This window comes from Myotis myotis, unplaced genomic scaffold (assembly GCF_014108235.1).
Source record: "Myotis myotis isolate mMyoMyo1 unplaced genomic scaffold, mMyoMyo1.p scaffold_m19_p_52, whole genome shotgun sequence".
Lineage (NCBI taxonomy): Eukaryota > Metazoa > Chordata > Mammalia > Chiroptera > Vespertilionidae > Myotis > Myotis myotis.
This window is the reverse complement of record NW_023416360.1, coordinates 219,874-235,752: the sequence shown is the minus strand read 5'-3', so window position 1 is coordinate 235,752 and position 15,879 is coordinate 219,874. Positions and strand designations below refer to the sequence as shown.

At 46.6% G+C, this 15,879-nt stretch overlaps 1 protein-coding gene across 5 annotated transcripts in view; it reads right to left on the bottom strand.

Annotated features, from left to right (window-relative positions):
• The window catches only part of LOC118657340 (inositol-pentakisphosphate 2-kinase), a 143,739-nt gene that overhangs the window by 31,582 nt on the left and 96,278 nt on the right, over positions 1–15,879 (bottom strand). For all 5 annotated transcript variants that reach the window (XR_004967989.1, XM_036311206.1, XM_036311205.1 and 2 more), the window contains 2 exons: positions 3,576–3,634; positions 3,276–3,348 (listed from right to left, as the gene is read on the bottom strand). Coding sequence is in view for 4 of the 5 variants with exons in the window: in XM_036311206.1 (XP_036167099.1) it covers positions 3,276–3,348; positions 3,576–3,634 (132 nt within the window). In the remaining variant the exon portion in view is untranslated. The remainder of the gene's footprint in view (positions 1–3,275; positions 3,349–3,575; positions 3,635–15,879) is intronic.

Here is a 15,879-nt window from a genome sequence, read left to right as displayed (position 1 = left end):
GGCTGGGCCAGGTCCCGCCAGGGTGGGTGTGAAACCCTCGCCTTTGAGGTCATCCTGCCTTCTAAACCAAGTCCAGCAAAGAAACCCCTGTGGTACCGGTGTTCACAGGCTGCCGGCAGGAACCCCCCCGTGGGCCTAGGCCAGCTGTGGGCAAACTACGGCCAGCGGGCCGGATCCGGCCCGTTTGAAATGAATAAAACTAAAAAAAAAAAAAGACCGTACCCTTTTATGTAATGATGTTTACTTTGAATTTACATTAGTTCACACAAACACTCCATCCATGCTTTTGCTCCGGTCCAGTTTAAGAACCCATTGTGGCCCTCGAGTCAAAAAGTTTGCCCACCCCTGGCCTAGGCCATGACTTTTACGGGGTCTACACCAAGCATGTCAAACCACAGCCCACGGGCTGCATGTGGCCCACAACGAATATTTTTGCGGCCCAGCCAATTTAATGGTATGTAAGAAACGTTTTAATAAAAATTTCGTGACTTAATTTTTACAATATCCTGTTATGCATAATTATTAATAATGAACTACAATGTTTGCTAATGACTGATTACTATAATTGTGTTGCATTCATTTCCCTTACACAGCTTACGCGCAGGCGCACCATTTCTCTCCACTAATACTAGCAGCGAATATTTTAGCAGCGGATGGCCACATCATTAGTCTTGGACTGACTTGTTTGGTGTGTGCAACAGGAAACATTTCACTTTTGGAGAACCAGAAAAATAGGTTTATTTGCGTTACACTTATTAATTTGTGCAGTTTATTCAGTATCTGGTAAGTTAATGTTCAAGAAAAAATATTATTATTAAAATGTTCAGTTATTTTATGCGAACGATGACTCATTTATTTCAGCCCTTTGTATTCAGCATGTCTCTATCAAAATAAACCTACATTTCTATGAAAACTGAAGCTTTTGTTTTTTTGCGGCCCGCATACACCTAAACCTTCTTTATTTGGCCTGTGTTAGCCTTTGAGTTTGACATGCTTGGTCTATGGCAGGAGTGGGCAAACTTTTTGACTCGAGGGCCACAATGGGTTCTTAAACTGGACCGGAGGGCCAGAACAAAAGCATGGATGGAGTGTTTGTGTGAACTAATATAAATTCAAAGTAAACATCATTACATAAAAGGGTACGGTCTTTTTTTTTTTTTAGTTTTATTCATTTCAAACGGGCCGGATCCGGCCCGCGGGCCGTAGTTTGCCCACGGCTGGTCTATGGTGTCTGGTGAAAAGGCCCTTAGAGAACCCTGGTTCCCACCCCCTGAGCAGCAGCCAATCCCATGGGAGTGGAACCTCTTGCCTCGTTTCCTTGCCTGTGAGAAGGTGTGACTAACAGCCTGCAGGATGTGCCCAAAGGTCCATCTCCCTTGATATTCACACCCTGAGGTTCTCTCCACTTTACAGAGGTCCATGTGACCAACAGCATAGGGCAGAGTGGCAGCGTGTCCAGCTATAGTCTTTCATAGGTCAGGGATGAAAGGTGCCTGGCCTGCACTGTGGCTCTCTTCTTGGATCACAGCAGTGTGGTTGAAGCCCTGGGAGCTCAGACTGGCTCAGCCAGGGTTTCGCTGGGAGCAGCCTCCGGAGAGACCCTGAGCCAGAGCCGCCCCCGCTGCCCTCCCCGGCAGAGCTGAGGTGTGAGTGCCTGTCATGCAGCAGCAGGGCATATCGACAGGACATTCCTGCTCCGCCCCAGGTGGCCAAGTCAACCCATAGGCATGCAGACAGGTATGCCCCCCTCAGCAAAGTCCTGGGAACCAACGTGATGCAGCTTCCCCGGGAGGCCCTGCTGGCACTGCCAGAGCTCAGTGGGTGTCCAAGGTGATGGGGACACAACGAAGGCCACCACCAGCCAAGGCCAGGGAAGCCATAAGAGATACCTTTGAGATGGGCCTTTTGCGGAGCAGGGTGGGCCAGGCAAAGGGCAGGCAGCAGTTCCCAGGAGGAAAACAGGCCAAGAGGATGTGCTGAGCTGGCACCAGGGGGCCAGGACTGAGCCTGAGGCCCAGTGCGAGGCCCAGTGTGGTGGCAGCACTGGCCCGCGAGGCTGGTTCCCCCTCCCAGCCCAGGAGGGCTGAGCAAGCCCAGAGGCGGAAGACCTCTTCTCTCCAGCATCTGAAGTTGGAGGGCATGGAGTTTTACCCCCACAGATACAGCTGCTCAAGGACCTCATGTGACTTTTGGAGGAGAGCCACCAACTCAGGCTCCATGTCACTCCACATGTCCCCCCAAACTTTCACAAGTGACCAGTGTTGGGGTGGACAGAGCCACAGTCATGGAGTCTACGAACAACACGCGGACGAACATGAACAGTAGGATGGTGGTGCCGAGTGTGGCCAGGAAACTGCTCCATACCGGGAGCGGTGAGGCACGGAAGGCGAGACCTGCAGACCTCAGCTTGCTCAGGAGAAGTGATGGCACCTGGGCCAGGTCAGGGTGGCTCACTGGTTGAGCGCTGACCCATGAGCAAGAGGTCACAGGATCCATTCCCCATCAGGGCACACACCTGGGTTGCGGGCTCGATCCCCAGGAGGGAGCGTGCAGGAGGCAGCCGATCAATGTTTCTCTCTCATCCATGTTTCTCTCTATCTAAAGTCAATAAAAACATAAAATTTAAAAAAAGTGACGGCACTTGAGAAAATGAACTGCATTGCTCCAGATGTTAGTTTTAAAAGCCATGCTGTGTACCTTCTCTTAATCCATCCCTTTTGAGACAATTCTCCTAAACTCTAGATTTTTTTTGTGCTGATGCCAACAGAAGCAGCAGACGGCCCAGGTCTGAGGCCCAGCCTGGGGCGCAGGGCAGGACAAGCTGTCCAGGCCCAGCTGGCAGGGCAGCCAGAAAGGCTACCTCAGACAGAATGCCACCTCAGACAGAATGCCAGCCTGACCACAGGTTCCAGATAAGTCCCCCGATGGAAAGAAATCTATCTTCGAATTCAAACATAGAGTTCCTCAAGTCCTTATAAGAATTAAACACACAAACTGACTTTGGGGGTCTCCCTTTTCCAGGTTTGGGAAGGCAGATGCCAGCCAGGCCTCAGAGGCACCCAGGCCTATCCTCACCCCAGACCCAGGTCGGGGCTGATTAGAGCCCAGGCACCTGGGTCAGGGAGCCCACACCCTGGGGGTAAGGCTGCACCTGGGATGCTCTTGGAAGGCCCACCCTGTGTGTCCGCCCGACTGGGAGCAGAGCAGGATGCACTGCTCAGCCCGGCATGGCGGGCTCCACTGTGGGAGAGCCACAGCACAGAAGCACCTCTTACCTTAAATATCTTCAAGTTGTTCTGTGCCTCCTGCAACAAGCTTTTCAAGGCAAAGTACATTCTCTGCTTATTTCTAAAACAGAAAGGATGATGCTCAGGGTCAGCAGCAGGCCTTGCAGTCCCTGCCTGGGGCCAAACTGTGGCTGGGGCACCTGGTGCACAGGCTGCGGGTCTCCACTCTCAGGGGAGGAGCACCTGTCTCCACCCGCCTGGCAAAGCACCCCCATGACCCCTCACAGGATACCCCCAACCACCCCACCTGCAGGGAAGATGGCACTAGGGACAAAGACGGTCTCTTACCCCGAGTAGAGATCGAGGGGACAGTATTTACTGATCTGCTTCCACTTCCCAGTTGCCACCTGTGAAGAAACCACACGTGTCCATGATGGGACTGAGAGCAGCACTGAGGTGACTTTAGCACAAGCCCAAGCGGCTGAGATGATGAGTCCCAGCAGGTATCACCACCTCGGGGACACACCCTCACTAGCTGGGGTGGGTGCTTGGCCCTCCTCTGAGGTTCCCATGTGGCTGCCAGCCCAGCCTCTACATGAGCAGGAAGCAGCAGCAAGCACCTTTTTAAAGTGACATGGCCAAATCTGGTAACCAGATAAATAAATCTTTAAAATTATAATATCCAGGTGTGGTTCATAGCAATTTCATGTTGTCAACAAGAAGAAAAATTGGCACAACCTTTTTAAAGGCCACTTGCTGGTTTCCATCAAAATTTAAAAGGTGGGCCCGGCTGGTGCAGCTCAGTGATTGAGTGTCCACCCATGAACCAAGAGGTCACCAGATCGATTCCCAGTCAGGGCACATGCCCAGGTTTTGGGCTTGATTCTCAGGAGGGAGTGTGTAGGAGGCAGCTGATCAATCATTCTCTCTCATCATTGATGTTTCTATCTCTCTCCTCATTATCCCTTCCTTTCTCTAAAATCAATAAAAACATATTTTAAAAAAATTAAAAGGTGGGTATCCTGACTTGGCAAATATACAAGGAATCACAGGTACAAGAATGTTCACTGCTATATCAATAAGAGCAAGACCTAGACATAGTACACTAGAGGCCCGGTGCACAAAAATTTGTGCACTCGGGGGGGAGGGGTCCCTCAACCCGGCCTGTGCCCTCTCGCAGTCTGGGACCCCTCAGGGGATGACCACCTGTTGGCTTAGGCCCGATCCCCCAGGGAGCGGGCCTAAGCTGTCAGTCAGACATCCCTCTGGCAGCCCGGGAGCCCTCGGGGGATGTCCACTTGCCAGTGAGGAGTAGGCCTAAGCTGCAGTCGGACATCCTTAGCGCTGCTGAGGAGGCAGGAGAGGCTCCCACCACCACCACTGTACTGGAAGCTATCAGCCTGGCTTGTGGCTGAGCAGAGCTCCCCCTGTGGGAGCGCACTGACCACCAGGGGGCAGCTCCTGCATTGAGCATCTGCCCCCTGGTGGTCAATATGTGTCATAATGTCATAGTGACCAGTCATTCTCAGTCGTTCTGCTGTTAGGGTCAATTTGCATATTACTCTTTTATTATATAGGAGTGTCTGGCCAGCCTGGGTGAGGGGCTGATGGGTGTTTGCAGGCTGGTCACACCCCCTTCAGGGTGGGGGTCCCCACTGGGGTGCCTGGCCATACTGGGTGAGGGGCTGAGGGCCATTTGCAGGCTGCCACAGCACCTTCAGTGTGGGGGTCCCCACTGGGGTGCCTGGCCATACTGGGTGAGGGGCTGAGGGCGGTTTGCAGGCTGGCCACAGCCCCTTCAGGGTGAGGGGTCCTGCTGGGGTGCCTGGCCAGTCTGGGTGAGGGGCTGAGGGTCGTTTCCAGGCTGGCTAAGCCCCCCAGCGGGGACCCTTACCCCATGAGGGTGTGGCCAGCCTGGGTGAGGGGCTGATGGCTGTTTGCAGGCTGGCCACAACCCCCAGCCACCCAAGCTCCCAGTGAAGGCTGGCTGGAAGCAGGTATCTGGGATTTGTTTATCTTCTATAATTGAAACTTTGTTGCCTTTAGTGGAGGCCACAGCTGGCTCAGGGCTGGTGGGAAGCTTGGCTTCCTCCATCGCCTGGGCAACCAAGCCTCCTGCTTGCTCCAGCTCCATGGCTGCTGGCCACCATCTTGGATGGGTTAATTTGCATATAGTTGCTCTGATTGGCTGGTGGGTGTGGCTTAGGGCATAGCAAAGGTACAGTCAATTAGCATCTTTGTCTTTTATTAGTGTAGACTAGAGGCCCGGTGCACAAAAATTTGTGCACTCGGGGGGGAGGGAGGGTCCCTCAGTCAGGCCTGTGCCCACTCACAGTCTTGGACCCCTCGGGAGATAACGACCTGCTGGCTTAGGCCTGCTCCCGGGTGGCAGAGGGCAGGCCCAATCCCTAGGTGCAGCTCCTGGTCGGGCTCAGAGCAGGGCTGATTGGGGAGTGGGGGCGCCGTCCCCTGTCATGCACAGAGCAGGGCGGATCAGGAGGTTGAGATGCCACCCTCAGTTACGCTCAGGGTAGGGCCGATTGGGGGGTTGGGGCACTGCCCCCTGTCACACTCAAGGCAGGGTCGATCGGGAGATTGCGGCACCTCTCCCTGTCACACACAGAGCAGGGACCATCAGAGGGGTTGGGGCTCTGTACCCTGTCACGCACAGAGCAGGGCCAATCAGGGGGTTGGGGCATTGCCCCCTGTCACGCACAGAGCAGGGCCCATCAGGGGGTTGGGGAGCTCCCCCCTGTCACGCACAGAGCAGAGCGGATCAGGGGGTTGGGGCATTGCCCTCTATCACCCACAGAGCAGGGCCGATCAGGGGGTTGGGGCGCTGCCACTCTCACACTCAGGGCAGGGCTGATGGGGAGGTTATGGCTCTACCCCGTCACACACAGAGCAGGGCCTGTGAGGGGGTTTGGGGCACTGCACCCTGTCACACACAGAGCCGCAGGGCGATCAGGGGGTTTGGGCACTGCCCCCTGTCACACTGATCCCGGTGCTGGAGGCCTCTCAGCTCCGCTGATCCCAGTGCTGGGAGGCCTCGCAGCTCTGCTGATCCCGGTGCTGGGAGGCATATTACCCTTTTTACTATTAAGGATAGAGGCCTGGTGCACGGGTGGGTGCCGGCTGGTTTGCCCTGAAGGGTGTCCTGGATCAGGGTGGGGGTCCCCACTGGGGTGCCTGGCCAGTCTGGATGAGGGGCTGAGGGCTGTTTTCAGGCTGGCGGATGACTGAAGCTCCCAACTGCTCCTTTTTTTCTTTTTCTTTTTTATTCTGGGCCAGCTTTAGCTCTGGCTCCAGCTCTGAGGCCTCTGCTGCTGAAAGCAGGTATCTGGTTTGTTTGGGTTCTATAATCGAAACACTGTATCAACTCCAGCTCTGAGATCCTGGCTGGCTGAAAGCAGGTTTCTGGGGTTTTGTTTAGCTTCTATATTTGTAACAATGTTTCAAACTGCAAGCTCAGAGGCGGGCAAGGCAGGCGGGGAACGTTGGTTTCCTCCGTCACTGAAGCAAGCAAGCCTCATGTTAGCTTCAAGCTGCCTGGCTGCCGGCCGCCATCTTGGCTGGCAGTTAATTTGCATATCTCACTGATTAGCCAAAGGGAAGGGTAGCGGATGTACGCCAATTACCATGTTTCTCTTTTATTAGATAGGATGTGCTCTCATGGGCCAGGACATGGCAGGACACATGTTCAGTGAAGGAATGAATAAATGATGTGCAGCCACCAACAGAAAGAGGTAGAACTAAAAATCACCAAAATTTATTCAAGGCAAAAAGCAACTTGCAGAACAAAGCATATCCTATCACTTACTTAATAATAAAAAAAACAAAAAAAAAAACCAGCCCTAGCTGGTTTGGCTCAGTGGATAGAGCATCAGCCTGTGGACGGAAGGCTCCAGGGTTCAATTTTGGTCAAGGGCACATGCCCAGGTTGCCAGATCGATCCCCAGTAGGGGGTGTACAGGAGGCAGCTGATAGATGATTCTCTCTCATCATTGATGTTTCTATCTCTCTGCCCCTCTCCCTTCCTCTCTGAAATCAATAAAAATATATTTAAAAAGAGAGAGAATAAAAAGGATATATGTAGGGATTAAAAATGGTGGTGGATTAAGTGGAAGCTCACAGACATGCTCCCAGGACCAAACTGGAAATACTACTAAAATACAGAAAAACTTCCTGAATAATCAACTGAAGACCAGCTGGAGAGAACCCTGATAACCGAGGATGGAAAGTGGAGACCACACAGAGACTGGCAGGAGGGGCGGAGGCACGAAAGGGCTGGCCAGGCGCCCACAGACAGCAGCTGAAGGTCTGGAGAGAGATCTCAGCTGGGGGAGGGGGTTGCCACTGAGAACTCTGGGGTCTAAACCCTAAGCTAGGCTCCCCAGTAGAGAGCACCAGAACTGAGAAAGGTGCTCACATAACATCTGATTGTGAAAAGCAGCAGGGTTGCTGTGTGCCAGGGAGAGACGGCTAGAAATGCAAAGACCCTCTTAAAGGGCCAGTGCACAAAATCCCATGTGCAGACACTCACCTTGGGCTCTGGCAGAGGAAGGACAGAGTGGACTGGAGCTGAGCAGAAGCCAGGGTTGCAGGCTATGTGGCTAGACCTCAGAAGGTAGACACCCTAGTTTCCTGTACTGAGTCATTCCCTCATGCTGTGGAGGTCATCTTTCTCACACAGACATTTGCTATCCAGGTGTTTTGTGCCTGAGGGTTGGGAGGGGGGAGACAGTTGGCCCACCCTATTGGAAAGCCCCTTGCCCCACCCTGTGGAGTTTCTGAGGCTCATTAAGAGACTGAGAATAACAATTAGCCTACAGGCAGAAGCAGTTGTCCCACCCTGTTGGAAAACCTTTCACCCAAACTGTGCACAATTGACTGAGGCTACTCAAGACTGAATCCAATCAGTTTGCAGACAGAGGTGGTTCTCTAGAGGCTTTGAGTCTTTGAATGATCTAATTAGTCAAAACAGCAGTTTGGTCTCCACCACAGACACCATCCCAGACTGCTCAGGAAAGCAAAAGCCAGCAGGACCCCAAGTGCCTGCAGGTGACACCAGCAGGACCAGCTCCGTGGGGAAGGAAGTACAGCTCAGAACAGGGTCAATCAAGGCGTGAGGCTCAAGGCAGACCCAGCCTCTGGGCTAAGGAGTCCCCGACCACTGGACAGGTGGCAGGAAGACATTGGGGTTGAAACTGGAAGCTAGTCAGAGAGGAGATCCCTCCCACAAACAGGACATCAACAATAAAGTCCCAATTACAGGAGAGCCCAAACAATGCACACAAGGAGCATTCCTAGAGCATCCAGCTCAGTTGAACAAAGAGACTACACCACTGGACCCCTTAAGACACCTTCTATGTAAGCCCATCCCACAGACTGAGAGGCATAGCAGTTCTATCTAGTACATAGGAGCAAATATAAAGAGACAGCTAAAATGGGGAGACAAAGAAACAACCCCAAGTGAAAGAAAAGAAGGAATCGCCAGAAAAAGAACTAAACAAGATGGAGGCAAGAAACCTATCAGAAATAGAGTTCAAAGCAATGGTTATAAAGATGCTTAAGGAACTTAGTGCAAATTACAACAGCATGAGAAGGGAAATAGAGTCCAAGAACCAGACATAAATGAATAATGATATATCTTATGTGAAGAACGCCCTGGAATGGATTAAAAGCAGATTGGATGAAGCAGGGAAAGGGATCAGCAATTTGGAATACAGGTAGAAATGGATACCCATTAGAACAGTAAATAGAAAAAAGAATCAAAAAGCAGGAAGATAGCTTAAGGGAGCTCTGAGACACCATGAAACATAAAAGCATCCACATTATAGGAATGCCAGAAGGGAAAGAATGTGAGCAAGGAACAGAGAACCTGTTTAAAGAAATAATGACAGAAAATGTCCCCAGCATGGTGAAGGAAAATGTCATACAAGTTCAGGAGGCACGGAGAGTCCCAATCAAGATGAATCCAAAGAGACCCACACCTAGACACATCATATTTAAAATGGCAAATGTTAGCCCTACCAGTTTGGCTCAGTGGATAGAGTATTGGCCTGCGAACTGAAGGGTCCCAAGTTCAATTCTGGTCAAGGGCACATACCTCATTGCAGGCTCCACCCCGGCCTGGGCCCTGGTTGGGGCACATGCAGGAGGCAACCAATTGATGTGTTTATCTCACATCAATATTCCTCTCTGTCTTTCCCTCTCTCTTCCACTCTCTCTAAAAATCAATGGAAAAATATCCTGAGGTAAGGATTAAAAAATAATAAAATGGCAAATGTTAAAGACAAAGAAAGAATTTTAAAGGCAGCAAGAGAGAGAGAAAATTACATACAAAGGAGTTCCCATTAGAACTGACTTCTCAAGAGAAACACTTCAGGCCAGAAGGGAGTGACATGAAGTACTCGAAGAAATGAAAAGCAATGACCTAAATCCAAGACTACTGTATCCAGCGAGGCTATCATATAAAATTGAAGGTGAAATAAAAACTTTCCACACAATAAGATGTTAAAGGAGTACATTACCACCAAATCAGCAATTCAAGAAATGTTAAAGGGACTGCTTTAAGAAGAAGAAAAGGAGAGAGAGGGTCATAGGCATAAAGAAAATAAAAATGGCAATAAATAAATACCTACCAATAATAACCTTAAATGTAAATAGATTAATTGCTCAACTCAAAAAACATAGGGTGACTGAATGGATAAGAAAACATGACCCAGCCCTAACCGGTTTGGCTCAGTGGATAGAGTGTTGGCCTGCGGACTGAAGAAAACATGACCCATACACGTGCTGTCTATGAGACACTCACCTCAGAACAAAAAAGATACACACAGACTGAAAATGAAGGGCTAGAAAAATATATTCCATGCAAATGGAAAGGGAAAAAAAGCTGGAGTAGTAATACTCATATCGGACAAAGCAGGCCACTTCATTGTACTAAACAGAATGATTCAATAAGAAAATAGAACCCTTATATACATATATGCATCCAATATAGGAGCACTGAAGTACATTAAAAAACTCTTGATGGACCTTAAGGGAGAGACTGACAGCAATACAGTCATAGTTGGGGACTTTAACACCACACTGACTTCACTGGATAGATCTTCAAGACAAAAAATTAACAAGCAAACAGAGGCCTTAAATAACACACTAGATCAGATGGATCTAACCAATATTTACAGAACATTTCACCCATTCACAAATTCAAGAAGATTGATATAATACCAAGCATCTTCTCAGATCACAGTGGCATGAAGTTAGAAATCAACTACAATAACAAAACTCAAAAACACTCAAATACATGGAAGCTAAATGGCATGTTATTAAACAATGAATGGGTTACCAATGAGATCAAGCAAGAAATTAAAAACTTCCTGGAAACAAATGAAAATGAAAACACAACCACTCAAAACCTATGGGACATAGCGAAAGCAGTGCTGAAACGGAAGTTCATAGCACTACAGGCCTACCTCAAGAAACAACAAAAAGGACTAATAAACTATCTAGCCCAGGGGTGGGCAAACTTTTTGACTCGAGGGCCACAATGGGTTCTTAAACTGGACCGGAGGGCCGGAACAAAAGCATGGATGGAGTGTTTGTGTGAACTAATATAAATTCAAAGTAAACATCATTACATAAAAGGGTACGGTCATTTTTTTCAATAGTTTTATTCATTTCAAACGGGCCGTGGTTTGCCCACGGCTGATCTAGCCCAACAACTAAATGTAGTAGAAAGAGAACAGCAAGAAAAGCCCAGAGGAAGTAGAAGGAAGGAAATAATAAAGATCAGAGCAGAAATAAATGACATAAAGACTAAAAAAAAAGTCCAAAATATCAATAAATCCAAGAGCTGGTTTTTTAAAAAGATAAACAAGATTGATGAACCCCTAGCTAGACTCATCAAGAAACAAAGAGAGAGGAACTAAATAAATAAAATCAGAGATGAAAGAGGTGATATAACAACGGACACCACGGAAATACAAAGGATTGTAAGAAAATACTATGAACAACTATATGCCCACGAACTGGACACCCTGGGTGAAATGGACAAATTCTTAGAAACATACAATCTTCCAAAACTCAATCAGGAAGAAGCAGAAAACCTGAGTAGGCCAATGACAACAGATGAAATTGAAGCAGTAATTTAAAAACTTCCAGCAAACAAAAGTCCCTGACTGGATGGATTTACAGGAGAATTTATGAAACATCCAAAGAAGAACTAACACCTATACTCCTCAAACCATTACAAAAAATCCAAGAGGAAGCAACATTTCTAAGCTCTCTCTCTTTTTTAAAAAAATATATTTTTATTGGTTTCAGAGAGGAAGGGAGAGGGAGAGAGAGATAGAAACATCCATGATGTGAGAGAATCATGGTGGATCGCTGCCTCTTACAAGTCCCCCACTGGGGATCAAGCCCACAACCCGGGCATGTGCCCTTGACTGGAATCGAACTTGGGACCTTTCAGTTCGCAGGCTGACGCTCTATCCACTGAGCCAAACCGGAGAGCAAAAAAAAATCCAAGCTCTTTTTACGAAGCCAGCATTATCCTAATTCCAAAACCAGATAAAGATACTACAAAGAAAGAAAATTACAGGCCAATATCCCTGATGAACACAGATGCTAAAATCCTAAACAAAATATTAGCAAATTGGATTCAGCAATATTTTAAAAAGATCACACACCATGACTAAGTGGGATTTATTCCAGGGATGCAAGGCTAGTACAGTATTTGCAAATCAATAACTGTGATATATCACATGACAAATTGAAAGATAAAAACCACATGATCATATCAATAGATGCAGAAAAAACATTCAACAAAATACAGCACCCTTTTTTGATAAAAGCTCTCAGTAAAGTGGAAATAGAGGGATCATACTTCAACATAATAAAGGCCATAAATGACAAACATACAGTCAACATAATACTAAAATGGGCAAAAAAACTAAAACCATTTCTCCTAAGAACAGGAACAAGACAGGGATGTCCGCTTCCACCACTTTCATTCAACATAGTACTGGAAGTCCTAGCCACAGCAATCAGACAAGGAGGCCAGATAAAAGGTATCCAAATTGGAAAGGAAGAAATAAAACTATAATTATTCACAGATGGCATGATGTTATACATAGAAAACCTTAAAGACTTTACCAAGAAACTACTAAACTTAATAAATGAACTCGGCAAGGTAGCAGGATACAAAATCAATATCCACAAATCGATGGCATTTTCATAGACCAATAATGAACGCTCAAAAAGAGAAATTAAAAAAGCAACCCCCATTTACCATTGCAACAAAAAAGATACCTAAGAATAAACTTAACCAAGAATGTAAAAGACCTGTACTTGGAAAACTAGAGGGACATTGAAAAAATAAAGAGGAAAATATAAACAAGTGGAAGAATATAGCATGTTCATGGATTGGAAGAATTAACATCATTAAAATGTCTATTCTACCCAAGAAATCTACAGATTCAACACAATCCTTACCAAAATACCAATGGCATACTTCATAGAACAAATACTCCAAAAATTTATATGGAACCAGAAAGACCCCAAATAACTGCAGCAATCTTGAGAAAGAAGAACAAAGTAGGCGGGATCACAATACTGGATATCAAACTATACTACAAAGCCATTATAACCAAAACAGCCTGGTACTGGCACAAGAACAGGCATATAGACTAATGGGTCAGACCTCAGAAATTGACCCATGCCATTACAATCAACTAATATTTGACAAAGGAGGCAAGAACATACAATGGAGTAAAGACAGTCTCTTCAATAAATGGTGTTGGGAAAACTGGACAGACACATGCAAAAAGATGAAACTAGCCCACCAACTTACACCATACACAAGAATAAACTCAAGGTGGAAAAAAGACTTAAGTGTAAGACATGAAACCAGAAAAATCTTAGAGGAGAACATAGGCAGTAAAATCTCAGACATCTTATGCAGTAATATGTTTACAGATATATCTAGGGCAGTGGTTCTCAACCTTCTGGCCCTTTAAATACAGTTCCTCATGTTGTGACCCAACCATAAAATTATTTTCATTGCTACTTCATAACTGTAATGTTGCTACTGTTATGAATTGTAATGTAAATATCTGATAGGCAGGGTGGTCTTAGGCCACCCCTGTGAAAGGGTTGTTCAACCGCCAAATGGGTTGCAACCCACAGGTTGAGAACCACTGTCCTAGGGCAAAGGAAACTAAGGAAAAAATAAACAAATGGGACTACATCAAAATAAAAAAGGTTCAGCGCAGCAAAAGAAACCACCATCATATTGAAAAGGAAACCCACTGAATGTGAGAACATATTTGCTAATGATACATATGATAAGGGGTTAATATCCAAAATATATAAAGTACTCATACAACTCAACAAAAAGAAAAAAAACAATCCAAATTAAAAAATGGGCAAAATACTTGAACAGACATTTCTCCAAAGAGGACATACAAATGGCCGAGAGACACATGTAAAAATGCTCAGTCATGCCGAACCGGTTTGGCTCAGTGGATAGAGCATTGGCCTGTGGACTGAAGGGTCCCGGGTTCAATTCCGGTCAAGGGCATGTACCTTGGTTGCAGGCACATCCCTAGTGAGGGGCGTGCAGGAGGCAGCTGATCGATGTTTCTCTCTCATTGATGTTTCTAACTCTCTATCCCTCTCCCTTCTTCTCTGTAAAAAAATCAATAAAATATATTTAAAAAGAAAAAATGCTCAGCCACTAAAATCATCAGACAAATGCAAATTAAAACTACAATGAGATTTCACCTCACACATGTCAGAATGGCTATTATAAAAAATCCAACAAACAACAAGTGCTGGAGAGGATGTGGAGAAAAGGGAACCCTCGTGCACTGCTGGTGGGAATGCAGACTGGTGCAGCCACTGTGGAAAACAGTATGGAGTTTCCTCAAAAAATTAAAAATGGTACTTCTGTTTGACCCAGTGATCCCACTTCTGGAAATATATCCTAAAGACCCCAAAACACCAAACAGAAAGAATGTATGCACCCCTATGTTCATAGCAGCATTATTTACAATAGCTAAGATTTGGAAACAGCCCAAGTGCCCATCAGTAGATGAGTGGATAAAAAAGCTGTGGGACATTTACACCATGGAATACTATGCAGCTCTAAAAAAGAGGGATCTCCTACCCTTTGCGACAGCATGGAGGGACCTGGAGAGTATTATGCTAAGTGAAATAAACCAATCTGAGAAAGCCAAACATCACATGATCTCACTTATTTGTGGAATCTAATGAACTAAATGAATTGACCGACAAAATAAGACCTGAAGCAGGGAGGCATAGAACAGACTGTCATACCTCGATGTGGGGCTAGAGGGACGAGAAGAGATAAACCAAAGAACTTATATACTTACTAGTGTCCCGGTGCATGGATTTATACATACTGAAGGAAATTAATTAGAAAAAATATTTTAATATTGCTATTAAACCTTTCTCAATAACAGAAGTGTCAACCAAATTCAAGACTGACAATGACAGATCAAAACACACGCGTGTGAATGGTGTCAGTGAGAGCTTTAGATGTACCGCACATGCGCAAGTCAATTTAGCCTTTTATATATGCAGAATGAACTTGCTTAATTAGACCTGCTTTCTGATTTAGCTAAACTTTATCCAGCCCAGTGAAGCACCCCAACTTCTCTTTCAGATAATTGTCAGCAACACAGCAGTAAATATTAACATGAAGCAGATTATTATTGTAGATCACGCAGGGAAAACAAAGGGTAAAATATTTAACAGCAGCAGTGTTTGACTATATTCTGTGCAGTAACAAAACCTGAAGTCATTTTCAAGTTCCTCCATTTTTTACTTCTTTTCAGTTGGGTCAAGTTTCTAAATCTCTGTTTTCTGGCTAATAAAAAGAAAATAGGATTCTACCAAGTCTCCTATCTGCCTACTCCAGGACTTTTGTGAGAATCAAATGAGATGAGGCACGTCAAAACGCTTCACAGATATTTGGTTAAAGTGTAAAATGTTTGCACCTGGCTATAAAGCAAGTCATGTTCCTGAACATGACTCCTGAAGAAACTCCAAGGAGGCTAGTTGCTAGGGAGAGGGAGCTGGGCATTGCTACGTGACGTCATTACCCAGTGCCCACAGCGACTGTTTCTGGGCTGGGCTGTGGGCCACATTTTGTGCCATGGGTCTCGGCAGTGTTGGCTGCGATTTGGTGGGGTGTTGCTCTGGGGTGGTGGTGGGGCCTGTGTCCCACTTGGGGGAAGCCAAGTGTTGGTTTGTCAGCGCCAGGTCCATGGTGCTGTTTATTTTTAAATGGCCAGTGTGCGTCATGGCAGCTCCTGCGTTGAACATATGCCCCATGGTGGTCAGTGTGCGTCATAGCGACCAGTTGGAGGGAAGGACAGACACGTAGCCTTTTATACATACAGATATGCATACCCCATGGGCACGGGCAATAGGGTGGTGAAGACCTGGGGTTGGGTAGGGACTGGGAGGAGAGGGATGGGAGGGGGAATGGGAAATATCTGTAATAATATCAACAATGTAAAATACATTTAAAAATGAAAAAAAAGGGATATGTTTCACATACTTATACAATATGCAAAGAAAAACCCTTAAGGCTGCACAACAAACAATCCTTAAGGAT